Here is a 25,348-nt window from a genome sequence, read left to right as displayed (position 1 = left end):
GATGAACAGTTTCACATTAAACCCTGGTGCATGTTCAACTGTGGCATCAGAAATCTGCAAATTGTATTTCAGAAGTCAGATCCGACAGGTTTGTCAATCTTACAGGAATCAGGTTCGGGATAGGTTCATCCTTAATACAATCTTGCAACGAGTTTGCACAAAACTAGCAGATACTTACAGTTAGCTACAAGATGTACTTTTTCATTGCATTCTGGTCTGCAGTTCCCTGAAAGACAGTACAGTCAAAATATTGACGTGAAGTTTGTGCATGCATGTTCAAATGTATCATGATCAATTATGCTAATTCTATTTCAGAAGTCAGATCCGACAGGGTTGTCAATCTTACAGGAATCAGGTTCGGGATAGGTTCATCCTTAATACAATCTTTGCAAAAAAAACTAGGAGTAGACAACAGAATCTTACAGGCGTTACAGGAAGCCATGTTCTGGTGTGGAGGATTCCATTTCTGGTCTGCATATCTGACAAACGGTAAGATGAACAGTTTCACATTAAACCCTGGTGCATGTTCAACTGTGGCATCAGAAATCTGCTAATTGTATTTCAGAAGTCAGATCCGACAGGGTTGTCAATCTTACAGGAATCAGGTTCGGGATAGGTTCATCCTTAATACAATCTTGCAACGAGTTTGCACAAAACTAGCAGATACTTACAGTTAGCTACAAGATGTACTTTTTCATTGCATTCTGGTCTGCAGTTCCCTGAAAGACAGTACAGTCAAAATATTGACGTGAAGTTTGTGCATGCATGTTCAAATGTATCATGATCAATTATGCTAATTGTATTTCAGAAGTCAGATCCGACAGGGTTGTCAATCTTACACGAATCAGGTTCGGGATAGGTTCATCCTTAATACAATCTTTGCAAAAAAAACTAGGAGTAGACAACAGATTCTTACAGGCGTTACAGGAAGCCATGTTCTGGTGTGGAGGATTCCATTTCTGGTCTGCATATCTGACAAACGGTAAGATGAACAGTTTCACATTAAACCCTGGTGCATGTTCAACTGTGGCATCAGAAATCTGCTAATTGTATTTCAGAAGTCAGATCCGACAGGGTTGTCAATCTTACAGGAATCAGGTTCGGGATAGGTTCATCCTTAATACAATCTTGCAACGAGTTTGCACAAAACTAGCAGATACTTACAGTTGTTAGCTACAGTCTGTATTTTTCCCATCCATGTCTGGTCTGAAGTTACCTGAAAGACAATAGGGTAAACAAATATTACCATTAACTTTATTGTGCCTGGATGTTCAAATGTATCATGATCAATTATGCTAATTGTATTTCAGAAGTCAGATCCGACAGGGTTGTCAATCTTACAGGAATCAGGTTCGGGATAGGTTCATCCTTAATACAATCTTGCAACGAGTTTGCACAAAACTAGCAGATACTTACAGTTAGCTACAAGATGTACTTTTTCATTGCATTCTGGTCTGCAGTTCCCTGAAAGACAGTACAGTCAAAATATTGACGTGAAGTTTGTGCATGCATGTTCAAATGTATCATGATCAATTATGCTAATTGTATTTCAGAAGTCAGATCCGACAGGGTTGTCAATCTTACAGGAATCAGGTTCGGGATAGGTTCATCCTTAATACAATCTTTGCAAAAAAAACTAGGAGTAGACAACAGATTCTTACAGGCGTTACAGGAAGCCATGTTCTGGTGTGGAGGATTCCATTTCTGGTCTGCATATCTGACAAACGGTAAGATGAACAGTTTCACATTAAACCCTGGTGCATGTTCAACTGTGGCATCAGAAATCTGCTAATTGTATTTCAGAAGTCAGATCCGACAGGGTTGTCAATCTTACAGGAATCAGGTTCGGGATAGGTTCATCCTTAATACAATCTTGCAACGAGTTTGCACAAAACTAGCAGATACTTACAGTTGTTAGCTACAGTCTGTATTTTTCCCATCCATGTCTGGTCTGAAGTTACCTGAAAGACAATAGGGTAAACAAATATTACCATTAACTTTATTGTGCCTGGATGTTCAAATGTATCATGATCAATTATGCTAATTGTATTTCAGAAGTCAGATCCGACAGGGTTGTCAATCTTACAGGAATCAGGTTCGGGATAGGTTCATCCTTAATACAATCTTGCAACGAGTTTGCACAAAACTAGCAGATACTTACAGTTAGCTACAAGATGTACTTTTTCATTGCATTCTGGTCTGCAGTTCCCTGAAAGACAGTACAGTCAAAATATTGACGTGAAGTTTGTGCATGCATGTTCAAATGTATCATGATCAATTATGCTAATTCTATTTCAGAAGTCAGATCCGACAGGGTTGTCAATCTTACAGGAATCAGGTTCGGGATAGGTTCATCCTTAATACAATCTTTGCAAAAAAAACTAGGAGTAGACAACAGAATCTTACAGGCGTTACAGGAAGCCATGTTCTGGTGTGGAGGATTCCATTTCTGGTCTGCATATCTGACAAACGGTAAGATGAACAGTTTCACATTAAACCCTGGTGCATGTTCAACTGTGGCATCAGAAATCTGCTAATTGTATTTCAGAAGTCAGATCCGACAGGGTTGTCAATCTTACAGGAATCAGGTTCGGGATAGGTTCATCCTTAATACAATCTTGCAACGAGTTTGCACAAAACTAGCAGATACTTACAGTTAGCTACAAGATGTACTTTTTCATTGCATTCTGGTCTGCAGTTCCCTGAAAGACAGTACAGTCAAAATATTGACGTGAAGTTTGTGCATGCATGTTCAAATGTATCATGATCAATTATGCTAATTGTATTTCAGAAGTCAGATCCGACAGGGTTGTCAATCTTACACGAATCAGGTTCGGGATAGGTTCATCCTTAATACAATCTTTGCAAAAAAAACTAGGAGTAGACAACAGATTCTTACAGGCGTTACAGGAAGCCATGTTCTGGTGTGGAGGATTCCATTTCTGGTCTGCATATCTGACAAACGGTAAGATGAACAGTTTCACATTAAACCCTGGTGCATGTTCAACTGTGGCATCAGAAATCTGCTAATTGTATTTCAGAAGTCAGATCCGACAGGGTTGTCAATCTTACAGGAATCAGGTTCGGGATAGGTTCATCCTTAATACAATCTTGCAACGAGTTTGCACAAAACTAGCAGATACTTACAGTTGTTAGCTACAGTCTGTATTTTTCCCATCCATGTCTGGTCTGAAGTTACCTGAAAGACAATAGGGTAAACAAATATTACCATTAACTTTATTGTGCCTGGATGTTCAAATGTATCATGATCAATTATGCTAATTGTATTTCAGAAGTCAGATCCGACAGGGTTGTCAATCTTACAGGAATCAGGTTCGGGATAGGTTCATCCTTAATACAATCTTGCAACGAGTTTGCACAAAACTAGCAGATACTTACAGTTAGCTACAAGATGTACTTTTTCATTGCATTCTGGTCTGCAGTTCCCTGAAAGACAGTACAGTCAAAATATTGACGTGAAGTTTGTGCATGCATGTTCAAATGTATCATGATCAATTATGCTAATTGTATTTCAGAAGTCAGATCCGACAGGGTTGTCAATCTTACAGGAATCAGGTTCGGGATAGGTTCATCCTTAATACAATCTTTGCAAAAAAAACTAGGAGTAGACAACAGAATCTTACAGGCGTTACAGGAAGCCATGTTCTGGTGTGGAGGATTCCATTTCTGGTCTGCATATCTGACAAACGGTAAGATGAACAGTTTCACATTAAACCCTGGTGCATGTTCAACTGTGGCATCAGAAATCTGCTAATTGTATTTCAGAAGTCAGATCCGACAGGGTTGTCAATCTTACAGGAATCAGGTTCGGGATAGGTTCATCCTTAATACAATCTTGCAACGAGTTTGCACAAAACTAGCAGATACTTACAGTTAGCTACAAGATGTACTTTTTCATTGCATTCTGGTCTGCAGTTCCCTGAAAGACAGTACAGTCAAAATATTGACGTGAAGTTTGTGCATGCATGTTCAAATGTATCATGATCAATTATGCTAATTGTATTTCAGAAGTCAGATCCGACAGGGTTGTCAATCTTACAGGAATCAGGTTCGGGATAGGTTCATCCTTAATACAATCTTTGCAAAAAAAACTAGGAGTAGACAACAGAATCTTACAGGCGTTACAGGAAGCCATGTTCTGGTGTGGAGGATTCCATTTCTGGTCTGCATATCTGACAAACGGTAAGATGAACAGTTTCACATTAAACCCTGGTGCATGTTCAACTGTGGCATCAGAAATCTGCTAATTGTATTTCAGAAGTCAGATCCGACAGGGTTGTCAATCTTACAGGAATCAGGTTCGGGATAGGTTCATCCTTAATACAATCTTGCAACGAGTTTGCACAAAACTAGCAGATACTTACAGTTAGCTACAAGATGTACTTTTTCATTGCATTCTGGTCTGCAGTTCCCTGAAAGACAGTACAGTCAAAATATTGACGTGAAGTTTGTGCATGCATGTTCAAATGTATCATGATCAATTATGCTAATTGTATTTCAGAAGTCAGATCCGACAGGGTTGTCAATCTTACAGGAATCAGGTTCGGGATAGGTTCATCCTTAATACAATCTTTGCAAAAAAAACTAGGAGTAGACAACAGATTCTTACAGGCGTTACAGGAAGCCATGTTCTGGTGTGGAGGATTCCATTTCTGGTCTGCATATCTGACAAACGGTAAGATGAACAGTTTCACATTAAACCCTGGTGCATGTTCAACTGTGGCATCAGAAATCTGCTAATTGTATTTCAGAAGTCAGATCCGACAGGGTTGTCAATCTTACAGGAATCAGGTTCGGGATAGGTTCATCCTTAATACAATCTTGCAACGAGTTTGCACAAAACTAGCAGATACTTACAGTTGTTAGCTACAGTCTGTATTTTTCCCATCCATGTCTGGTCTGAAGTTACCTGAAAGACAATAGGGTAAACAAATATTACCATTAACTTTATTGTGCATGGATGTTCAAATGTATCATGATCAATTATGCTAATTGTATTTCAGAAGTCAGATCCGACAGGGTTGTCAATCTTACAGGAATCAGGTTCGGGATAGGTTCATCCTTAATACAATCTTGCAACGAGTTTGCACAAAACTAGCAGATACTTACAGTTAGCTACAAGATGTACTTTTTCATTGCATTCTGGTCTGCAGTTCCCTGAAAGACAGTACAGTCAAAATATTGACGTGAAGTTTGTGCATGCATGTTCAAATGTATCATGATCAATTATGCTAATTGTATTTCAGAAGTCAGATCCGACAGGGTTGTCAATCTTACAGGAATCAGGTTCGGGATAGGTTCATCCTTAATACAATCTTTGCAAAAAAAACTAGGAGTAGACAACAGAATCTTACAGGCGTTACAGGAAGCCATGTTCTGGTGTGGAGGATTCCATTTCTGGTCTGCATATCTGACAAACGGTAAGATGAACAGTTTCACATTAAACCCTGGTGCATGTTCAACTGTGGCATCAGAAATCTGCTTATTGTATTTCAGAAGTCAGATCCGACAGGGTTGTCAATCTTACAGGAATCAGGTTCGGGATAGGTTCATCCTTAATACAATCTTGCAACGAGTTTGCCAAAACTAGCAGATACTTACAGTTGTTAGCTACAGTCTGTATTTTTCCCATCCATGTCTGGTCTGAAGTTACCTGAAAGACAATAGGGTAAACAAATATTACCATTAACTTTATTGTGCCTGGATGTTCAAATGTATCATGATCAATTATGCTAATTGTATTTCAGAAGTCAGATCCGACAGGGTTGTCAATCTTACAGGAATCAGGTTCGGGATAGGTTCATCCTTAATACAATCTTGCAACGAGTTTGCACAAAACTAGCAGATACTTACAGTTAGCTACAAGATGTACTTTTTCATTGCATTCTGGTCTGCAGTTCCCTGAAAGACAGTACAGTCAAAATATTGACGTGAAGTTTGTGCATGCATGTTCAAATGTATCATGATCAATTATGCTAATTGTATTTCAGAAGTCAGATCCGACAGGGTTGTCAATCTTACAGGAATCAGGTTCGGGATAGGTTCATCCTTAATACAATCTTTGCAAAAAAAACTAGGAGTAGACAACAGAATCTTACAGGCGTTACAGGAAGCCATGTTCTGGTGTGGAGGATTCCATTTCTGGTCTGCATATCTGACAAACGGTAAGATGAACAGTTTCACATTAAACCCTGGTGCATGTTCAACTGTGGCATCAGAAATCTGCTAATTGTATTTCAGAAGTCAGATCCGACAGGGTTGTCAATCTTACAGGAATCAGGTTCGGGATAGGTTCATCCTTAATACAATCTTGCAACGAGTTTGCACAAAACTAGCAGATACTTACAGTTAGCTACAAGATGTACTTTTTCATTGCATTCTGGTCTGCAGTTCCCTGAAAGACAGTACAGTCAAAATATTGACGTGAAGTTTGTGCATGCATGTTCAAATGTATCATGATCAATTATGCTAATTGTATTTCAGAAGTCAGATCCGACAGGGTTGTCAATCTTACAGGAATCAGGTTCGGGATAGGTTCATCCTTAATACAATCTTTGCAAAAAAAACTAGGAGTAGACAACAGAATCTTACAGGCGTTACAGGAAGCCATGTTCTGGTGTGGAGGATTCCATTTCTGGTCTGCATATCTGACAAACGGTAAGATGAACAGTTTCACATTAAACCCTGGTGCATGTTCAACTGTGGCATCAGAAATCTGCTAATTGTATTTCAGAAGTCAGATCCGACAGGGTTGTCAATCTTACATGAATCAGGTTCGGGATAGGTTCATCCTTAATACAATCTTGCAACGAGTTTGCCAAAACTAGCAGATACTTACAGTTGTTAGCTACAGTCTGTATTTTTCCCATCCATGTCTGGTCTGAAGTTACCTGAAAGACAATAGGGTAAACAAATATTACCATTAACTTTATTGTGCCTGGATGTTCAAATGTATCATAATCAATTATGCTAATTGTATTTCAGAAGTCAGATCCGACAGGGTTGTCAATCTTACAGGAATCAGGTTCGGGATAGGTTCATCCTTAATACAATCTTTGCAAAAAAAACTAGGAGTAGACAACAGAATCTTACAGGCGTTACAGGAAGCCATGTTCTGGTGTGGAGGATTCCATTTCTGGTCTGCATATCTGACAAACGGTAAGATGAACAGTTTCACATTAAACCCTGGTGCATGTTCAACTGTGGCATCAGAAATCTGCAAATTGTATTTCAGAAGTCAGATTCGACAGGGTTGTCAATCTTACAGAAATCAGGTTCGGGATAGGTTCATCCTTAATACAATCTTGCAACGAGTTTGCACAAAACTAGCAGATACTTACAGTTAGCTACAAGATGTACTTTTTCATTGCATTCTGGTCTGCAGTTCCCTGAAAGACAGTACAGTCAAAATATTGACGTGAAGTTTGTGCATGCATGTTCAAATGTATCATGATCAATTATGCTAATTGTATTTCAGAAGTCAGATCCGACAGGGTTGTCAATCTTACAGGAATCAGGTTCGGGATAGGTTCATCCTTAATACAATCTTGCAACGAGTTTGCACAAAACTAGCAGATACTTACAGTTGTTAGCTACAGTCTGTATTTTTCCCATCCATGTCTGATCTGAAGTTACCTGAAAGACAATAGGGTAAACAAATATTACCATTAACTTTATTGTGCCTGGATGTTCAAATGTATCATGATCAATTATGCTAATTGTATTTCAGAAGTCAGATCCGACAGGGTTGTCAATCTTACAGGAATCAGGTTCGGGATAGGTTCATCCTTAATACAATATTGCAACGAGTTTGCACAAAACTAGCAGATAATTACAGTTGTTAGCTACAGTCTGTATTTTCCCCATCCATTCTGGTCTGCAGTTCCCTGAAAGACGGTACAGTAAAAATATTAACATTAACCTTCTTGTGCGTGCATGTTCAAATGTATAGTGCAATTGTTAAGTATTCAGACCCAGTGACCTTTTCTACATTTGTTTACATTCCAGCCTAATTCTATAATGCATAAAATAAAACAAATCCTCATCTACACACAATACCCCATAATGACAAAGCAAAAACAGGTTTTATTTTTTTGTAAAAAATTAAAACACCCTGAAATATCACATTTACATAAGTAATCCAACCCTTACTCAGTTTTTTATTTTTATTTTATTTCACCTTTATTCAACCAGGTAGGCTAGTTGAGAACAAGTTCTCATTTACAACTGCGACCTGGCCAAGATAAAACAAAGCAGTGCTACACAAACAACAACACAGAATTACACATGGAATAAACAAACATACAGTCAATAATACAATAGAAACAGTCTATATACAGTGTGTGCAAATGTGGTAGGATAAGGGAGGTAGGCAATAAATAGGCCGTAGTGGCGAAATAATTACAATATAGCAATTAAACACTGGAGGGATAGATGTGCAGAAGATGAATGTGCAAGTAGAGATACTGGGGTGCAAAGGAGCAAAATAAATAAATGAATAACATTATGGGGATGAGGTAGCTTGGATTGGCTATTTACAGATGGGCTATGTACAGGTGGAGTGATCTGTGAGCTGCTCTGACAGCTGGTGCTTAAAGTTAGTGAGGGAGATACGAGTCTCCAGCTTCAGTGATTTTTGCATTTCATTCCAGTCATTGGCAGCAGAGAACTGGAAGGAAAGGCAGCCAAAGGAGGAATTGGCTTTGGGGATGACCAGTGAAATATACCTGCTGGAGCACGTACTACATGTGGGTGCTGCTATGGTGACCAGTGAGCTGAGATAAGGCGGGGCTTTAGCTAGCAAAGACTTATAGATGACCTGGAGCCAGTGGGTTTGGCGACGAATATGAAGTGAGGGCCAGCCAGCGAGAGCATACAGGTCGCAGTGGTGGGTAGTATATGGGGCTTTGGTGACAAAACAGATGGCATTGTGATAGACTACATCCAGTTTGCTGAGTAGAGTGTTGGGGGCTAATTGGTAAATGACATCGCCAAAGTCAAGGATCGGTAGGATAGTCAGTTTTACGAGGGTATGTTTGGCAGCATGAGTGAAGGATGCTTTGTTGCGAAATAGGGAGCCGATTCTAGATTTAATTTTGGATTGAAGATGCTTAATGTGAGTCTGGAAGGAGAGTTTACAGTCTAGCCAGACACCTAGGTATTTGTAGATGTCCACATATTCTAATTCAGAACTGTCCAGAGTAGTGATGCAGGACTGGCAGGCAGATGCTGGTAGCGATCGGTTGAAGAACATGCATTTAGTTTTACTTGCAATTAAGAACAGTTGGAGGCCCCGAAGGAGAGTTGTATGGCATTGAAGCTCGTCTGGAGGTTAGGTAACACAGTGTTCAAAGAAGGGCCAGAAGTATACAGAATGGTGTCGTCTGCGTAGAGGTGGATCAGAGAATCACCAGCGGCAAGAGCGACATCATTGATGTATACAGAGAAGACTGTCGGCCCGAGAATTGAACCCTGTGGTACCCCCATAGAGAGACCGCCAGAGGTCCGGACAACAGGCCCTCCGATTTGACACACTGAACTCTGTCTGAGAAGTAGTTGGTGAACCAGACGAGGCAGTCATTTGAGAAACCAAGGCTGTTGAGTCTTCCGATAAGAATGTGTTGATTGACTGAGTCGAAAGCCTTGGCCTGGTCGATGAATACAGCTGCACAGTATTGTACTTTGTTGAAGTACCTTTGGCAGAAATTACAGCCTTGAGTCTTCTTGGGTATGATGCTACAAGCTTGGCACCTGTATTTGGAGAGTTTTCCCATTCTCCTCTGCAGATCATCTCAAGCTCTGTCAGGTTGGATGGGGAGCGTCGTTGCACAGCTAGCTCCTGAGCGCTCTGAAGCAGGTTGTCATCTATTATCTCTCTGTTCTTTGCTCCGTTCATCTTTCCCTTGATCCTGACTAGTCTCCCAGTCCCTGCCGCTGAAAAGCTTCCCTACAGCATGTTGCTGCCACCACAATGCTTCACCGCAGGGATGATGCCAGGTTTCCTCCAGACAAGACGCTTGGCATTCATGCCAAAGAGTTCAATCTTGGTTTCATCAGACCAAAGAATCTTGTTTCTTATGGTCTGATAGTCCTTTAGGTGCCTTTTGGCAAACTCCAAGCGGGCTGTCATGTGCCTTTTATTGACGAGTGGCTTCCGCCTGGCCACTCTACCATAAAGGCCTGATTGGTGGAGTGCTACAGCTAAGCTTGTCCTTCTGGAAGGTTCTCCCATATCTCCAGAGGAACTCTGGAGCTCTGTCAGAGTGACCATAAGGTTCTTGGTCACCTCCCTGACCAAGGCCATTCTCCCCCGATTGCTCAGTTTGGCCGGGCAGCCAGCTCGAGGAAGAGTCTCGGCGGTTTCAAACCGCTTCCATTTAAGATTGATGGAGGCCACTGTGTTCTTGGGGACCTTCAATGCTGCAGAAATGTTTTGGTACCCTTCCCCAGATCTGTGCCTCGACACAATCCTGTCTTCGAGCTCCACAGACAATTCTTCCAACCTCATGGCTTGTTTTTACTCTGACATGCACTGTCAACTGTGGGACATTATACAGATGTGTGCCTTTCCAAATCATGTAGAAACATCAAGGATGATCAATGGAAACAGGATGCACCTGAGCTCAATTTCGAGTCTCATAGCAAAGGGTCTGAATACTTATGTAAACAAGTTAGTTTTTAAAATTATTAATACATTTGCAAAAAACCTGTTCTTGCTTTGTCATTATGGGGTATTGTGTGTAGATTGAGTTTTATTCATTTTTTAAAATCCATTTTTTAATAACTGTAACGTAACAAAATGGGGGGAAAAGGAAGGGGTCTGAACACTTTCCGGGAATGCACTGTACGTAATTGTAATGCATATATAAATGCAATTAGTAATAATTGCTAGCAACAATATATAAATACTCTATTTTCATATTTTACAAACTGAAGGTTGACAATGTTTTTAAAAAGACAGGTAAAAAATATAAAAAATGTAATAAATTGAAAGTTAAGTAAACTAATGTACAATATTCATTCTTATTACAAGTATTTTTCAACCATTTCAAAATTATGCCAAAGTTGGAATAGCTTTAATTGTTTAAATCTTGTATTCATTAGTAGTGTTATTTCCACAGTGGTATTGCTTTTCACCCTCTTATGCTTCATTCAACGCAGTTAGGTCAGTATTTTAAAATCATAATTTAACACCATCACACCATCAAATGTCATGCATATTTTTGGGCTAACGTGTAGAGATAGAAGGGTTCGACTAAAAATAATGTTGTCAATTCTATTGTTATTCTTGTTTGGAAAAATAGGGTGCAAATAAAGCACTGGTTCTGAAAATAACATATTTCACTCAATAATCATTGTTTTATATTGACTTAAATAAAACACTGTATATGATAAGAGTTAGCTAAATTTGAGGTCTTAGACATTTGCAGATAGTATTGTCTCTAATAGGGAGGAAATACCTCAAGGTCCACGTTTGAACAATCTGCCTATAAATATTAGGATTCATGTGCTTGACCAATGTTTTTCTTAAAGTCAAACGTGTCCTTTTTGTGATAGAATACTAAGAAAATAAAACAAATATACATTTTTACCAAAAGACACTGGGTGGTAGGAATGCCCATTGACCACAAATTATTATATTTACACTTGTAGTCCATTTTGGCACAAAAATAAATGTTTGACTCATATCGATGCCACACATAGGCCGTTTTCAAAACTTAAAGTTGCTTTTAGGAGCAGTCGCTCTTTTTTAATACAATCTTGAACAAAACTAGCAGCTGTTAAAATACAGTATATTCTTACAGGTTGTCTTGTTTTTGCATACAGACTTTAATGTTATGCCACACTATTTCACAAAACTAGCAGCATTTAAATTGACTTACAGGAGTTGCAATTGTTGCAATTTTTTCCCATGTCTGCAGTCCCCTGAAAGACATTAAGACAAGAATAGCCTGTTAACATGTACATTTATTGTGCATGTTCAAATATAACATAGCTAGCTAATGTAATGTAAATTGTATTTCAGTAGTCAGATACGAGTGTTGTCGAATTTCAGAAGTCAGATTCGTCAATAGCAGCAGTTAATTCATACAGCCGTTAGTTTTTCCTTCTAGCTAATGTTTCTGGGTTCCAAAAGGTGCTTGGAAAGCAAGCAAACTTCGCTAACACGTGGTGCTCTACTTTGGCTTAATATTATTTCACATATCATTTTTAAAAGTGACGATTGGACGGACAACTAATGTCAATAGCTATCTGTCGCTAGGTTATAACTGCAGATGTATTGCTAATAGTCTTACTTCCAGTGAACTTCGCCAGCAAACTAACTGAGTTAACAAGTTGGACTTTGCAGATAAAAGAGATCCTGTAAGCGTTTCGTGAAGTACTTATATTCATATTATCACACGATTCAAAACAGCCGATTCAAACATTGGCGAAAGTGCCATTGAAATCGCGTTTTTCTCGCTCCAAGGGCGCTGATTTGCTCCATTCGGATTTGTCGCCGTGCTTACTGATGACGTACCAGCTAAACGCGCAATTTGAAATGTTCCAGCTAAGCTAACTAGCTAGCTGTGAATCTAGCGGAGCGATATTTTGTTAATTCATTAATTTAACTTGCTTGTAAATTGCTCGTATTTGTATTGTTATAAAATTGGTTGGTCAGTACAGCATGGATGTTGGTTCACATTTACAGTAAGTTCCGAATTTAGTTAATTAACGAGCTAGCTAACTTTACGCGTTAACTGTTGATTTTCCTCAACCAACTAACGCTAATTATTGCAAATAAGATAACTACCTAACTAAGTAATGATTTCTCCCAAAAATGTGTGAATAATATTACATTTGATAGTTATAGATGTTTATTTGATACCAGGGTTTTAAACAAATGTTTTGGTTCTACAGGAGTTTTGAGCAAAGTTTAATCAACTATACTGGAGACGACCCACTCGATCCATGGGACAGGTAACTTGTCGATGCATTGCATAATGTGTGTAACCTTTATTTAATTAGACAAGTCAGTTAAGAACAACTTTTTACTTACAATGACGGCCTGCCGGGGAACAGTGTTCAGGGGCAGAACAACAGATTTTAAACTTTTCAGCTCGGGGATTCGATCCAGCAACCTTTACTGTCCCGACGCTCTAACCACTAGGCTACCCGTCGCCCTTCAGAGGGGGCCACCAACGAAAAGTAGACAATGAAGGGTTATTCATCTGCCATTGATTTGACATTTTCACATGCATGTCGCACTTGGTTTGAGGGCAACATAACTCTGTAAAAAAAATACGAAATCGAAGTACTGATGAAGCAAGCAAGTGATTGTGATTAGTCATCTATGTTTTTTTGGCCAGCTTGAATGTGTTGGTGTGTAACTCTTTACCATACATTTACATTATTTCAGGTTTATAAAATATCTAGAGAAGAGATGGGTTGCTGAGGACTCCAAAGCGATGTCTCTTGTGCTAGATCGTCTAGTACAAAGATTTCTCCAAGAAGAGCGTTATACCAATGACATCCGATACGTAAACTACTGCATTAAATGTGCAAGTTATTACAATGAGCCCATCAAACTATACAGCCACATATACAGTAAGGGCATTGGCACCAGAGATGCAGTCCTCTATGTGGCGTGGGCTCAACAGTTTGAGCAGCAGGGCCTGCTTCAACAGGCTGATGCCGTGTACCAGAGAGCCATGGAAAACCAAGCTAAGCCAACTGACACTGTCCTTCAGCAATACAGGTAACTTGAAGTATTGTGTTTACCTTTCCATGTTGAAGTTTCTATTGTTGATACATTTTAATGTATTCACAGAATGTTCCAAACCAGGACTTCTGGAAGTGGGGCAGGGGCTTCAGGTGAGACTGTTTTGTGTGCATTTCTTCCTTCTGGACCCGATCTTTGGCTGTGGAAATTAACAAAGGAAACTAATGTATCCACTATCTAACCTGTGTTTATGAAAACAGAAGCTGTACGGAGTCCTCTTCAGAATTCCAACTTGGTAAATCGGCTGCAAACCCACAGAGTGCCCAACCCACAGAGTGCCCAGCCCACGGTGAGTTACTAACAGTTTTTGTAGCTTCAAACTTGGTATACATTGGTGAATGGCCGTTTCTCATGTGTTGTTCATAAAAAGTGATCAATATGAGATTTTTTTTTTTGCCACAGGACCCTGAACTTCTGTACCAACTCTCTACAGACAGAACTGTTCTCATGTAAGTCACTAGACAGAATACCAATACTTCTTATTGTCCCTTATTTTCGGGAACGTTACATTATATTCCCTCTAATGAAATTACTCTACCACAGAATCTCCCGGTCTGAAAATGTGGTGGTAAATAAACCCAATCAAGGCCCGGTTGTGAGCCTGCAGACAGTGTCGATGTACCGTACGGAAGACCTCGTCTGCGATGGGTCTGAACTATGCTTCGAGGAGGTCAGAGCCAGACAATACTTTGTGAGATGCAAGCAAGAGAAGAAACGGAGAGAGTATGGTAGGTTCATATGACTTCTTAACCCAGCGCTGTTCCATCACACTCCTCTAAAGAGAAGAAATGCATGGCTGGATTTTAGTGTAGTCAAGGACATCGATATGAACAGGCCACATGATATCCTTTACAGACACCCTTCATCTAAATCAAATGCATTAACAACTGGTTGCATAACGCACTACCACAGGGCTAATTGTGGGTTTTGACCAACGTTTTCTTTGTGTTCTGTAACCAGAGGAACGTCAGAGGTTGGTTAGAGAGCAGGAGGAGGAGGTAATGAGGATGACCCGGCTGTTGGAGGAGCTGGAGAGTAATCTCCGTGTGAGTTCTACAGACCAGGGAAGCACCGCCAGTGCTCTACCAGTGCAGCAGGTGAGAGAAAACACATTGCCTTTTTATCTTTAGTCGTTTCTGTTATAGTTTCCCTAGTACACTTTTTTTTTTAACATTGGTAGAGCACTTCTGTTTCAGGCACTCTGCACACCTGCAACAGATCTGAATCCTGAGTTCCTCCAACATTCCTTAAGGCAACCTATACTCTCGAGCAACCTCGGCATCAAACTCACTCCAGGCTTTAGACTGAACAGTGGACAGGACCCCAGACAAGCCATGGTTAGGGAATCTGAGACACACCTTCAGTGCGACCATCTCAGGGCTCCCATTACAGACACACTGCGCTCACAGAGATCCGTTTCCCCATCTGGACAGTTGGAGGAGGTAAACACCTCCCTTAGACGCTCCCTCCACATGCCAGAAACAACAATGGGTCACTTGGGTGAATGTACAAAAGCTCCAAAACCATTTGCAGTCGCTTCCCAGGCATATTCTCTACAAGCTTCTCTGGTTCAGCCCCAACCAGAACAAAACCCTAAGCCATTTGGGTCGGCCCCACAGAAGCCAGCGGCCTACAGATCTGACGTGCAGCTTGGTGGAGTTCCAAATCAGGGTGGTCACTCTCACCTCAGCAGCATTTTCCAGCAGCACAATGGCAGGGATCATCAGTAAGTGATAATGAGTCATGTCTCCAGATTGGGTCTGGTTTTTCAGATGTGTAATTGTTCCCAACCAGACTTAATTACATCTCTTATGCCACTGCTTAGTCAGAGTGAAACGCCTCAGAGATTAAGCTAATTAATTTGTTTTTAATTAATTTGCCGCTCATCTCCAAGCTAATCTCTTCTTTGTTTTTTTCCAGTGAGGTGTCTGTCAGTGAAGCTCCTGAGTCGGAGGTGAAATTAGATGGTGAGTAAAGGATCGTAACCTGGGCCCGTTATCCCCTTCATTGGAATCCGTATGGGAATTAAAAGATTGTTTAATCACACCGTCCCTCACTCACCTCCTATTCTCTCTGGCAGTGTCACAGGGAGGGACTGGAAACGTGTCCCATATCACTCCTAACACTTCTCTGGGACTGGTGCAAGCCACTCCGTCCAGGGTGCTCCCATCCCCCACAGTCAACACACGGGAGGCACTTGGTGATAAATGCATACTTTTATTGATGACTCAGTCATAAACCATGTTGTGTTTACATATTGGTGATTTAGATGTCTAAAATGCAGAAAAACCACAGTGGTTTATCAACTACACCCAGTCCCTTTTTTTGGTGGATATATTCTATTACCATACCTGTGTATGGGAAAGACGGTACAACCAATGGAGTCCTTAGTATCTCATTCCTCTTTACCCTCACCTCCAGATGCTATCATGGACATGTTCCAGGCTCCAACCCTCCTGCAGGAGGACCAGTTCCGCAGCATGCCAATGCATCCACATCAGGCGGAGAAGAGCTTTGATGCTGGCTACCAGAGAACGGGTAATTCAATTCCCATCTGATTGGAACGTCTCAAAACCTTTGTTTCAGACTGTAGGTCAAATCAAAAGTGCATGTAAAAAATCGCATCACATTTTACAGTAAAACAATTAAATAAATAAAATAAGAGGTTAAAGCCAACAGACAATAAAAGCGACACATAATGGCGGGTCGCCCTTTTTGATTTTACATAGTCATTAAATGATCTTTCTATAAATGTTTTTGTTGTATTATGTAATGGAGGCGCCACTTCATTCAGCAAGCCCCGCAGTGCAGTCCCTTTCGCCATCTTTCAAGATGAGAATGACATAAAGGAGAAATGCAGGTGAAGCATTGCATTTATTCCCCTGCATCACTTTCTCTTTGCCGTCTCTTTAATTCTCAAAGGACATTTATTAACAATGCATTATTGTTCTTCTCCTGTTCCATTTAGTGCTGCTATGGTGGACAATGCAAAGCCACCAAGGGCCCTAGCAGAAATCCCTGTATCTAAACCAGAGAAACAAAATGTAAGTGCACAATTACATGGTGACATACCCATGTTGATTCAACAAGTACTCAATGTTGTTGATGGTTGGGTTATTTTAAGTTGAGTACACAATGCAAACCTTTATCGTTTCGTGTGTGTGTGCTTGTTTTTTATTTATTTTTATCAGAAATCTCCGTCGGAATTGATACCAGATGAGAGCACTATGTGGGAAGCACGCTACAACTCCCTGGCTGCCTGCCCCAACAGCACCAGAGACTTTTCACTGTCGGCTCACCTGGTCTCCACGCCCTTCCAAAACAAAGCTCCTTACTCCTGGGACTTTGAGCAGGATCAAGGTAGTCCTCTGTCTGAGCTTATACAGGATGCATCCCAACTGGTACCATAGGGCTCTGGTCAAAAGTAGTGAACTATATAGGGAATAGTGTGCCATAGAACTCTGGTCAAAAGTAGTGCACTATATAGGGAATAGGGTGCCATTTGGCTGTTCAAAAATCAAATGCCCTCGCCTGGCAAAACGTGTCTGTAGTTCAGAACAACAATGCTGTCTATAGCAAGTACTTTACCTTTTTTTTTGTTTATTTCTCATCCCTCTAGAACATGATCAACCCAGAGGCTTTGGGGGTCTGGAAGAAGTCCCTTTCCTACGACAGCCCACAAAACTCAGGTACTTACCAGTAACCCCTTATTGTAGACTACCGGTAACTGCAGTGTACTATATGTGTTTACGTTGAATGTTTGTTGGTCCACGTTTTGGATGTGTAGTCAAGAGTGTGTGGGTCAAACCAATGTAGTTGCCTCCATGGTGGTGATAATGACCTCTTTCCTCAGCCCTATCATAGAGCAGAGCCCACCTGATGGGTTACCTGAGACTGGCACGGAGTGCTCTATGAGAGCTCAGGACTTTGCTGAGCAGGGCACCATCGTGGGAGAAGGGCTAGCCCTGGCCCAGCGAAGCCTGGCTACCTGCTCCATGACTGAAGTGCAGCATCATGCCCCGGCCGCACTGTCCTTCAGAGACCAGACTGCCCCCCTGACCCATGCTGAGGTGGCAGTGATTTAACTCTAGAATGCCTACTTCAAGTGTTTTAGTACTAGTCTGTAATCTCAGGACTTAACCTATGCCCTCCTTCCAAGGCCTCAAAGCCAGACTGGGATGTCAATGTGAGCCCAGAGCAGTCCTCAAAGCCAGCTTTTCCTCTCCCACCGCGTGCACCTGTGGCAGAAGCATTCCTTTCAAAGAGCCAGATCTATGCCCTCAAATCCAACTTTGATGTTCCAACTTGTCCAGAGAAAGCCACAACGCCTGCCTTCGATATCCCCATGAGTCCGGAGTATGCACCCAAGTCAGACTGGTTAGTGGTCAAAAGCCCAGAGTTTGTGGTTGAACCTGACTTGAATGCCTTCATGAGTTCCCGTCGGGGTCAGAGAACAGTCGGCATCCCTCTGGGGACCATGGACATCCGCATGAGTCCAGATCCACCTAAATTTGTCTCGGATGTGACCATGAGTCCATTCCAGTCGTCATCAAAGTTCAGAATGGATAGTCCTATGAGCCCAGCTCCAGAAGTGAGGTATGGCATGGATATTCTTGTGAGCCCAGACCAAGGTTCAAAGGTGAACATGGATGTGCCCATGAGTCCAGCAGCACAAGGGGCAGCGGCTGTAGAGCTGGTCTCCGACCCCTGGGATGAGGAGCTGATTTCCTCCCTGCTTTCCAAGCTGTCCACGCCACTCACCTCACAGCCTAACTTCATCACCTGGCAGTGCAAAGTCCCCAGCATTGCACCCAAGATGACCATCAAGATTGGTAAGAAAGTCATCTATCTTTGTGTGTTTACAAGCAGTGACATAAAAAATAAAAAAAATCACCCCCCCAAAAAATGACATCTGAAAATGGCTTTGATGGTCATCACACAGGGGAAGGCTCCTTACGGGTTGACTGTGTACTCGGACAGGGTGCCTTTGCCACAGTCTACCAGGCAACTGACCTCAACACCTCAGAGAAGATGATTTTAAAGGTAAGATGGATCTTGACTTTATATTAATTTAAAGCGGTTGACTCCATGACCCATCAATAAAATTAATAGTAATTATTTTGCCTCTGCCATTACTAAAGCCAGAGAACATGGCTTATATGGAGTTTATATGGAGCTGGCCCTCACAATTAATGCGCTACTATTGGATGATTGATTCTCAATGCTTGAATGTGTCTTTCTTGATCTATAGGTGCAGAAACCAGCCAATCCGTGGGAGTTTTACATCAACTCTCAGCTGAATGCCCGGCTGCAGCCCAGCGTGCGCCACCTCTTTAATAACATCCACTCTGCCCACCTCTTCCAGAATGGTAGCGTGCTATTGGGCGAGCTCTACAACTGTGGCACCCTATTGGTGGGTAGTAACCCCTCTTCATCACCCACCAGACTTTATCGATCAATTAAAGATCAAGGATACGTCCCAATTATATTCCTTTCTTCCCAAAGTGTGTAATGTTTCACTTCCATTCACTGATTTTGAAAGGACTGGTATAAAAAATATAGTGGAAACTCCCTCTAGCCCATGCCTGTACCAATCCAATGCTTTTAGATTTGTGGGAAGTAGTGAGCAAGTTTACACTAGGAGAAAGGAAATATTATTGGGGTTCACCCAAGGAGAGGCCACAGCAGAGCACTGAAAGGAGTTAAACATGTTTTATTATTCCCCCCTAGAATGCTGTAAACCTGTACAAGAACCTTGGTGGCAAGGTGATTCCCCAGCCTCTGGTGATCTACTTCACTGTCTGCATCCTGCACATGGTGGAACAGCTGCACAATATCCACATTGTTCACGCTGACATCAAACCAGACAACTTCCTGCTGGGAGAGAGGTAGTGACGTCCCTGAGTGTGTAAAGCAGACCGATAGGAATCCTGTATCAAATGCTAAACTTATGTTCAATATGTTCAACTGTGTCATTTCAGTGAGGAACATCTTTTTTTATTTTTGAGTATTTTCCTTCCAATTATTTAGTAGTGGGTGGATGCAGTACTCTACCAGGGATTTCCAATGTCTCCTCTTAACTGTTTTAATTGTTTGCCTGTTGTTCTTTAGGTTCCTGGAGAACAAGTCTTTTGACCAAGATAATCTGGATCATGGCCTCTCCCTAATTGACCTGGGTCAGAGCATTGACATGACTCTGTTCCCAGAGGGCACGGCTTTCAACACCAAGTGTATGACCTCTGGCTTCCAGTGTACAGAGATGCAGAGTGGGAGACCATGGAACTACCAGGTAAAGATTGCTTGTTTGTGTGCGTGCTCCTGTAATGATGGTGGATGTCTGATAATACCTGTTGAGGATATTAAGTTTCTTTGTGTTTTAGACGGACTACTTTGGAATAGCTGGAACGGTGTACTGCATGATTTTTGGAACATACATGCAAGTGATACAGGAGGGTGGCGTGTGGAAGACAAATGCAGTATTTAGAAGGTAACCCTTTTAGTAGGAGAGGTTGTTTTTTACACAACCCACAACTTATTTTTTGCTCTCAAACTCGTTGAATATATTTGTTTTGATTTTGAAAACATCTCTCCACTCCACCGTAAATAGTTAAAATTCACACTATATTACCTTTCCCCATGTCTGTCTCTCTCCTCCAGAAATCCCCACAGTGATCTGTGGACAGAGTTCTTCCACACTCTGCTGAATGTACCTGACTGCAGCTCCCTGCCCTGCCTGCAGAGCCTGCGCAGTAGACTGAGCACTGTGCTCCAACAGAACTACAGCAACAAGCTGCCATCGCTGAAGACCCGCCTGGTTATCCAGCTGTTAGAGAGCAGGACGGCACGGAGATAGAACTCCCTGAGAACATTTCTACTCCTGGGTCCTGTTCAGTAGGTATACAATTAAAGAAAGCGGTCTGAAACTGAGTGGAACTTGGGAGATACTATCTGTACTTTATGAACAACCCTAATGAACACGACCCTGGATGGATACTACTGCAATGTCGAATTTCTAGTCCATTTGTAAATACAAAAGATTGACCTTAGATCGGGTCCGGTCATTGTGATAACCTTTTATGTTTTTTAGTGATAACAATTTGTCTATTTAAATAACAGAAATTGTGAGGTTGGAGATGTTATGGTGTATTTTCATTTGTAAAGAATAAAAATAAAAACATTTCTGTTTTGCAAGTGTAGTTTATCATGGCCTTTGAATTTCTTTTGGCTCCAACTTCATGCAGAAATATGTCACTAGGTGTCACCCTTGTTCAAGAAGTTGAGCAACACGCTCTAGTTTGAATTTATTGTGCAATTTGTATATAGTTGTGTATTCCCTTGATACTACAATGCAAGATAAATGAAGGCAAGGCAATTATTTATGTTTCAGTACCTATTGCCAGATGATTGATGATAGTAGCTATGTTAATGCACCAGCAGAATACAGCAATCAAAAACTACTTTTTATCCAGAACAACGGATCAAAACAAATTAAGGAAGTGATGTACGAAATGAGCACAAAATACTTGACTGGATCCAAATGTCATTTTTTCCCGTTGGAGCAATTCAGTTTCGAGTCATACCAAAGACTTCAAATGGAACCCGATGCCTCTGCTTGGCGCTCGGCATTAAGGACATGGATTGGGTGATGAATCCCTGTGATAGCCTAGTGTCCTGCCCAGGAGGTGTCCTATGATCTGTTCTGGTTTGGACAAGGCTTTCTTACAATTCAGTTTGGATCCAGGCTACATATGTAATTACCACAATCTGTGCCTCTACAGTACAGTTCCCTCAGAGGTGCCTCTAGTTTTGCCACTGTCTATTCCATTGCTAGGGAGCCTGTTTGACTCCCACTTTAACAGCCCTGCCCTCTGATGTCCTCAGCATTATTAATGAGCTTCTTTGTTGTTTGGTCACAGTTTTTCTGTCCAGTATTTAGAAACAGACCAGACTTTTAGGGAGGACGCTAGAGTAAACCTCTCAAAGGGTGTTAATGGTAGAAGTGTGCCTCAATCTGTTTTTCCTTTACCATCCCCTCTGGCGAGAGTGATATCAGAGACCATCAATACTAGCCTGGCTGACGCGACCCATGTGACAACAGTAGGACATCGAGAGCTGGTGTCAGCCAGACTACAACAAAACAGGTGGTCCTCAATCAACCCCTGAGTAACTACACTTTGAAAGTAATCCTCAATATAAATATCTGGCTGTTATGCTGTGGCTCACAGTGGGGTGTTTTTCATAGTTGAATAGATACATGCTAGGACAAGGAAAAGGGTCATGTGTGACTGATCATTTAAAAATCCACCAAAAGCTTCTGAGAGGAAAATGTATCACTATATTCAGGCCACTGATCTGACACCTTGTAATGAGAACCTAGACACCCTAATGAATAAGGAGGATTTACACATAGAACAAACCTCATAACATTGAATACGAATCAAGGCAATTACTTTTTTATTTGGTGTATTCCAGTGTGTGAGATATTAAATGTCACAAACTGAAAATTTAGTTTGTAGTTGTGTGATGGCCTTAACATGCACTGTTTACGATAACACAACTTACTAACTATCTGCTAGCTGCTTTAAGAAATATATATACACTGCTCAAAAAAATAAAGGGAACACTAAAATAACACATCCTAGATCTGAATGAATGAAATATTCTTGTTAAATACTTTTTTCTTTACATAGTTGAATGTGCTGACGACAAAATCAAACAAAAATTATCAATGTAAATCAAATTTATCATGGAGGTCTGGATTTGGAGTCACACTCAAAATTAAAGTGGAAAACCACACTACAGGCTGATCCAACTTTGATGTAATGTCCTTAAAACAAGTCACAATGAGGCTCAGTAGTGTGTGTGGCCTCCACGTGCCTGTATGACCTCCCTACAACGCCTGGGCATGCTCCTGATGAGGTGGCGGATGGTCTCCTGAGGGATCTCCTCCCAGACCTGGACTAAAGCATCCGCCAACTCCTGGACAGTCTGTGGTGCAACGTGGCGTTGGTGGATGGAGCGAGACATGATGTCCCAGATGTGCTCAATTGGATTCAGGTCTGGGGAACGGGCGGGCCAGTCCATAGCATCAATGCCTTCCTCTTGCAGGAACTGCTGACAGACTCCAGCCACATGAGGTCTAGCATTGTCTTGCATTAGGAGGAACCCAGGGCCAACCGCACCAGCATATGGTCTCACAAGGGGTCTGAGGATCTCATATTGGTACCTAATGGCAGTCAGACTACCTCTGGCGAGCACATGGAGGGCTGTGCGGCCCCCAAAAGAAATGCCACCCCACACCATGACTGACCCACCACCAAACCGGTAATGCTGGAGGATGTTACAGGCAGCAGAACGTTCTCCACGGTGTCTCCAGACTCTGTCACGTCTGTCACATGTGCTCATGTGCTCAGTGTGAACCTGCTTTCATCTGTGAAGAGCACAGGGCGCCAGTGGCGAATTTGCCAATCTTGGTGTTCTCTGGCAAATGCCAAACGTCCTGCACGGTGTTGGGCTGTAAGCACAACCCCCACCTGTGGACGTCGGGCCCTCATACCACCCTCATGGAGTCTGTTTCTGACCGTTTGAGCAGACACATGCACATTTGTGGCCTGCTGGAGGTCATTTTGCAGGGCTCTGGCAGTACTCCACCTGCTCCTCCTTGCACAAAGGCGGAGGTAGCGGTCCTGCTGCTGGGTTGTTGCCCTCCTACGGCCTCCTCCACGTCTCCTGATGTACTGGCCTGTCTCCTGGTAGCGCCTCCATGTTCTGGACACTACGCTGACAGACACAGCAAACCTTCTTGCCACAGCTCGCATTGATGTGCCATCCTGGATGAGCTGCACTACCTGAGCCACTTGTATGGGTTGTAGACTCCGTCTCATGCTACCACTAGAGTGAAAGCACCGCCAGCATTCAAAAGTGACCAAAACATCAGCCAGGAAGCATAGGAACTGAGAAGTGGTCTGTGGTCACCACCTGCAGAACCACTCCTTTATTGGGGGTGTCTTGCTAATTGCCTATAATTTCCACCTTTTGTCTATTCCATTTGCACAACAGCATGTGAAATTTATTGTCAATCAGTGTTGCTTCCTAAGTGGACAGTTTGATTTCACAGAAGTGTGATTGACTTGGAGTTACATTGTGTTGTTTAAGTGTTCCCTTTATTTTTTTGAGCAGTGTATATTGAGTGAGATATCCATGGGGTATATCATCACATTAAGGGCACTTCATTACTTTCCCACATAAATCCAAAAAATGGTGAACTCTGAGGTGACTGATTCAGACTGAACAGTTTGATTATTTCACAAATCCAATCTGATGCTTGCAGGTGATTATTATTTGCCATAAGAAGCTTCCATGAGAACAGCCAGCAAACCTGTTCATACTACAAGCGTCAATGTCAGTTGTCTGTCTTTTTGACTAGAGCCCATTATCCCCTTATATTCAGTTTAGTTGAACGTCCATTACTGTGACTGCAGCAGTGACAGCCCATCCATAGGGTGCCATGCACAGTGGTGAGAGAAACCACTGGTCTTCAGCAGTCCCAGTTGGGCTCTCAGCAGCCATCTAAACACCCATTTAACCCTCAGAGCTCCACCTTGTGGAGTGCAGCAGGCATCATCCTGTCTGACAGTGTCAGCCTCGTTGTCTGCCAGAGAGGAAGCTAACTGTGACACGGCTGGGGAGGTCAAATAAAAATGTATTTGTCACCTACTTTGTAAACAACAGGTGTAGACTAACAGTAAAATGCTTACATACAGACCCTCCCCAACAATGGAGAGATTACATTGAGTAACAATAACTTGGCTATATACACGGGGTACCAGATAGTTAACAGTAGCAGCAAAAAAGTGTCAAGTGTCAAGTCAAAGTGTTAACAGTGTCAAGTGCAAAAAAGGGTCAATACATACAGCCCGGGTTGCTTTTTTGTTAACTATTTAACTAGCTATTTAGCTGTCTTATGGCTTGGAGGTAAAAGATGTTCAGGGTCCTGTTGATTTCAGACTTTGGTACCGCTAGCCGTGCAGTAGCAGAGAACAGTCTATGACTTGGGTGGCTGGAGTCTGACACGCCTGGTATAGAGGTCCTAGATGGCAGGGTGTTCCACCCCAGTGATGTACTGGGCCACCCGCACCACCCCCTGTAGCGCCTTGCGGTCGGAGGCAAAGCAGTTGCCATAAAAAGCGGTGATGCAGCCAGGGGCCCTGGTTAAAATGTAGCGCACTATAAAACGAATAGGGTGCAATTTTGGGATGCATCCTGACTATTTATAGTAACACCCCAATTATAGTGTTCAGGCATAATTTAGCACGTGCTCCTCTCTTCATTCCTGTATTGCTCCATGTGCCTGACATGTAGTATAATGTAGGGCTATGCGTCAGTGCGTGGGAGTATAGCTCTGTATCTCTGCTCTCACCGTCTCCAAGGTAGTCTTGCTTTCTTCTGACATCTGGAGGAATCCGCAAGCATAGATAGACTGAAAAATAGCACAGGGAAATGAATCTACAAGTGTCATTCCCATAGGCTAACTGGGAAAAGGGCTCTGCGATGGAAATGTAAGCA

General features: G+C 41.9%; 1 protein-coding gene and 32 non-coding genes across 33 annotated transcripts; 1 reads left to right on the top strand and 32 right to left on the bottom strand.

Moving 5' to 3' along the window:
• Positions 1-65: 65 nt before the first annotated feature.
• On the bottom strand, positions 66-137 carry LOC129817968 (small nucleolar RNA SNORD50). Its single transcript, XR_008753839.1, has one exon. It is a non-coding gene; the product is annotated as a small nucleolar RNA SNORD50 (small nucleolar RNA).
• Positions 138-308: 171 nt separating this feature from the next.
• LOC129817998 (small nucleolar RNA SNORD50) lies at positions 309-380 on the bottom strand. Its single transcript, XR_008753869.1, has one exon. It is a non-coding gene; the product is annotated as a small nucleolar RNA SNORD50 (small nucleolar RNA).
• Positions 381-558: 178 nt separating this feature from the next.
• Positions 559-630, bottom strand: LOC129817997 (small nucleolar RNA SNORD50). Its single transcript, XR_008753868.1, has one exon. It is a non-coding gene; the product is annotated as a small nucleolar RNA SNORD50 (small nucleolar RNA).
• Positions 631-801: 171 nt separating this feature from the next.
• Positions 802-873, bottom strand: LOC129817959 (small nucleolar RNA SNORD50). Its single transcript, XR_008753830.1, has one exon. It is a non-coding gene; the product is annotated as a small nucleolar RNA SNORD50 (small nucleolar RNA).
• A 178-nt stretch (positions 874-1,051) lies between these two features.
• Positions 1,052-1,123, bottom strand: LOC129817995 (small nucleolar RNA SNORD50). The gene has a single exon (XR_008753866.1). It is a non-coding gene; the product is annotated as a small nucleolar RNA SNORD50 (small nucleolar RNA).
• A 180-nt stretch (positions 1,124-1,303) lies between these two features.
• On the bottom strand, positions 1,304-1,375 carry LOC129817994 (small nucleolar RNA SNORD50). The gene has a single exon (XR_008753865.1). It is a non-coding gene; the product is annotated as a small nucleolar RNA SNORD50 (small nucleolar RNA).
• A 171-nt stretch (positions 1,376-1,546) lies between these two features.
• On the bottom strand, positions 1,547-1,618 carry LOC129817993 (small nucleolar RNA SNORD50). The gene has a single exon (XR_008753864.1). It is a non-coding gene; the product is annotated as a small nucleolar RNA SNORD50 (small nucleolar RNA).
• Positions 1,619-1,796: 178 nt separating this feature from the next.
• LOC129817992 (small nucleolar RNA SNORD50) lies at positions 1,797-1,868 on the bottom strand. Its single transcript, XR_008753863.1, has one exon. It is a non-coding gene; the product is annotated as a small nucleolar RNA SNORD50 (small nucleolar RNA).
• Positions 1,869-2,048: 180 nt separating this feature from the next.
• LOC129817991 (small nucleolar RNA SNORD50) lies at positions 2,049-2,120 on the bottom strand. Its single transcript, XR_008753862.1, has one exon. It is a non-coding gene; the product is annotated as a small nucleolar RNA SNORD50 (small nucleolar RNA).
• Positions 2,121-2,291: 171 nt separating this feature from the next.
• Positions 2,292-2,363, bottom strand: LOC129817990 (small nucleolar RNA SNORD50). The gene has a single exon (XR_008753861.1). It is a non-coding gene; the product is annotated as a small nucleolar RNA SNORD50 (small nucleolar RNA).
• A 178-nt stretch (positions 2,364-2,541) lies between these two features.
• LOC129817989 (small nucleolar RNA SNORD50) lies at positions 2,542-2,613 on the bottom strand. Its single transcript, XR_008753860.1, has one exon. It is a non-coding gene; the product is annotated as a small nucleolar RNA SNORD50 (small nucleolar RNA).
• A 171-nt stretch (positions 2,614-2,784) lies between these two features.
• LOC129817958 (small nucleolar RNA SNORD50) lies at positions 2,785-2,856 on the bottom strand. Its single transcript, XR_008753829.1, has one exon. It is a non-coding gene; the product is annotated as a small nucleolar RNA SNORD50 (small nucleolar RNA).
• A 178-nt stretch (positions 2,857-3,034) lies between these two features.
• On the bottom strand, positions 3,035-3,106 carry LOC129817988 (small nucleolar RNA SNORD50). Its single transcript, XR_008753859.1, has one exon. It is a non-coding gene; the product is annotated as a small nucleolar RNA SNORD50 (small nucleolar RNA).
• A 180-nt stretch (positions 3,107-3,286) lies between these two features.
• Positions 3,287-3,358, bottom strand: LOC129817987 (small nucleolar RNA SNORD50). Its single transcript, XR_008753858.1, has one exon. It is a non-coding gene; the product is annotated as a small nucleolar RNA SNORD50 (small nucleolar RNA).
• Positions 3,359-3,529: 171 nt separating this feature from the next.
• On the bottom strand, positions 3,530-3,601 carry LOC129817986 (small nucleolar RNA SNORD50). The gene has a single exon (XR_008753857.1). It is a non-coding gene; the product is annotated as a small nucleolar RNA SNORD50 (small nucleolar RNA).
• Positions 3,602-3,779: 178 nt separating this feature from the next.
• On the bottom strand, positions 3,780-3,851 carry LOC129817984 (small nucleolar RNA SNORD50). Its single transcript, XR_008753855.1, has one exon. It is a non-coding gene; the product is annotated as a small nucleolar RNA SNORD50 (small nucleolar RNA).
• A 171-nt stretch (positions 3,852-4,022) lies between these two features.
• Positions 4,023-4,094, bottom strand: LOC129817983 (small nucleolar RNA SNORD50). The gene has a single exon (XR_008753854.1). It is a non-coding gene; the product is annotated as a small nucleolar RNA SNORD50 (small nucleolar RNA).
• A 178-nt stretch (positions 4,095-4,272) lies between these two features.
• Positions 4,273-4,344, bottom strand: LOC129817982 (small nucleolar RNA SNORD50). The gene has a single exon (XR_008753853.1). It is a non-coding gene; the product is annotated as a small nucleolar RNA SNORD50 (small nucleolar RNA).
• A 171-nt stretch (positions 4,345-4,515) lies between these two features.
• On the bottom strand, positions 4,516-4,587 carry LOC129817981 (small nucleolar RNA SNORD50). The gene has a single exon (XR_008753852.1). It is a non-coding gene; the product is annotated as a small nucleolar RNA SNORD50 (small nucleolar RNA).
• Positions 4,588-4,765: 178 nt separating this feature from the next.
• On the bottom strand, positions 4,766-4,837 carry LOC129817980 (small nucleolar RNA SNORD50). The gene has a single exon (XR_008753851.1). It is a non-coding gene; the product is annotated as a small nucleolar RNA SNORD50 (small nucleolar RNA).
• A 180-nt stretch (positions 4,838-5,017) lies between these two features.
• Positions 5,018-5,089, bottom strand: LOC129817979 (small nucleolar RNA SNORD50). The gene has a single exon (XR_008753850.1). It is a non-coding gene; the product is annotated as a small nucleolar RNA SNORD50 (small nucleolar RNA).
• A 171-nt stretch (positions 5,090-5,260) lies between these two features.
• LOC129817978 (small nucleolar RNA SNORD50) lies at positions 5,261-5,332 on the bottom strand. Its single transcript, XR_008753849.1, has one exon. It is a non-coding gene; the product is annotated as a small nucleolar RNA SNORD50 (small nucleolar RNA).
• Positions 5,333-5,510: 178 nt separating this feature from the next.
• On the bottom strand, positions 5,511-5,582 carry LOC129817977 (small nucleolar RNA SNORD50). The gene has a single exon (XR_008753848.1). It is a non-coding gene; the product is annotated as a small nucleolar RNA SNORD50 (small nucleolar RNA).
• Positions 5,583-5,761: 179 nt separating this feature from the next.
• On the bottom strand, positions 5,762-5,833 carry LOC129817976 (small nucleolar RNA SNORD50). Its single transcript, XR_008753847.1, has one exon. It is a non-coding gene; the product is annotated as a small nucleolar RNA SNORD50 (small nucleolar RNA).
• A 171-nt stretch (positions 5,834-6,004) lies between these two features.
• Positions 6,005-6,076, bottom strand: LOC129817975 (small nucleolar RNA SNORD50). The gene has a single exon (XR_008753846.1). It is a non-coding gene; the product is annotated as a small nucleolar RNA SNORD50 (small nucleolar RNA).
• A 178-nt stretch (positions 6,077-6,254) lies between these two features.
• LOC129817973 (small nucleolar RNA SNORD50) lies at positions 6,255-6,326 on the bottom strand. The gene has a single exon (XR_008753844.1). It is a non-coding gene; the product is annotated as a small nucleolar RNA SNORD50 (small nucleolar RNA).
• A 171-nt stretch (positions 6,327-6,497) lies between these two features.
• On the bottom strand, positions 6,498-6,569 carry LOC129817972 (small nucleolar RNA SNORD50). Its single transcript, XR_008753843.1, has one exon. It is a non-coding gene; the product is annotated as a small nucleolar RNA SNORD50 (small nucleolar RNA).
• A 178-nt stretch (positions 6,570-6,747) lies between these two features.
• Positions 6,748-6,819, bottom strand: LOC129817955 (small nucleolar RNA SNORD50). Its single transcript, XR_008753828.1, has one exon. It is a non-coding gene; the product is annotated as a small nucleolar RNA SNORD50 (small nucleolar RNA).
• A 179-nt stretch (positions 6,820-6,998) lies between these two features.
• LOC129817971 (small nucleolar RNA SNORD50) lies at positions 6,999-7,070 on the bottom strand. The gene has a single exon (XR_008753842.1). It is a non-coding gene; the product is annotated as a small nucleolar RNA SNORD50 (small nucleolar RNA).
• A 178-nt stretch (positions 7,071-7,248) lies between these two features.
• LOC129817960 (small nucleolar RNA SNORD50) lies at positions 7,249-7,320 on the bottom strand. Its single transcript, XR_008753831.1, has one exon. It is a non-coding gene; the product is annotated as a small nucleolar RNA SNORD50 (small nucleolar RNA).
• Positions 7,321-7,491: 171 nt separating this feature from the next.
• LOC129817970 (small nucleolar RNA SNORD50) lies at positions 7,492-7,563 on the bottom strand. The gene has a single exon (XR_008753841.1). It is a non-coding gene; the product is annotated as a small nucleolar RNA SNORD50 (small nucleolar RNA).
• Positions 7,564-7,743: 180 nt separating this feature from the next.
• LOC129817969 (small nucleolar RNA SNORD50) lies at positions 7,744-7,815 on the bottom strand. Its single transcript, XR_008753840.1, has one exon. It is a non-coding gene; the product is annotated as a small nucleolar RNA SNORD50 (small nucleolar RNA).
• Positions 7,816-12,539: 4,724 nt separating this feature from the next.
• On the top strand, positions 12,540-20,974 carry LOC129817589 (mitotic checkpoint serine/threonine-protein kinase BUB1-like). The gene is made up of 24 exons (XM_055872994.1): positions 12,540-12,711; positions 12,922-12,981; positions 13,421-13,759; positions 13,832-13,875; positions 13,984-14,072; positions 14,186-14,232; positions 14,327-14,511; positions 14,744-14,880; positions 14,980-15,509; positions 15,704-15,750; positions 15,864-15,983; positions 16,205-16,321; positions 16,562-16,643; positions 16,752-16,827; positions 16,975-17,143; positions 17,403-17,472; positions 17,637-17,853; positions 17,943-18,615; positions 18,726-18,826; positions 19,035-19,196; positions 19,514-19,671; positions 19,895-20,072; positions 20,164-20,270; positions 20,441-20,974. The coding sequence occupies exons 1-24, from the start codon at positions 12,689-12,691 to the stop codon at positions 20,634-20,636; spliced, it is 3,927 nt and encodes a 1,308-aa protein (XP_055728969.1). The 5' UTR covers positions 12,540-12,688; the 3' UTR covers positions 20,637-20,974.
• Positions 20,975-25,348: the final 4,374 nt, after the last annotated feature.

This window comes from Salvelinus fontinalis, chromosome 20, assembly GCF_029448725.1.
Source record: "Salvelinus fontinalis isolate EN_2023a chromosome 20, ASM2944872v1, whole genome shotgun sequence".
In the NCBI taxonomy this organism is placed as follows: domain Eukaryota; kingdom Metazoa; phylum Chordata; class Actinopteri; order Salmoniformes; family Salmonidae; genus Salvelinus; species Salvelinus fontinalis.
This window is presented reverse-complemented; position numbering and strand designations above follow the sequence as displayed.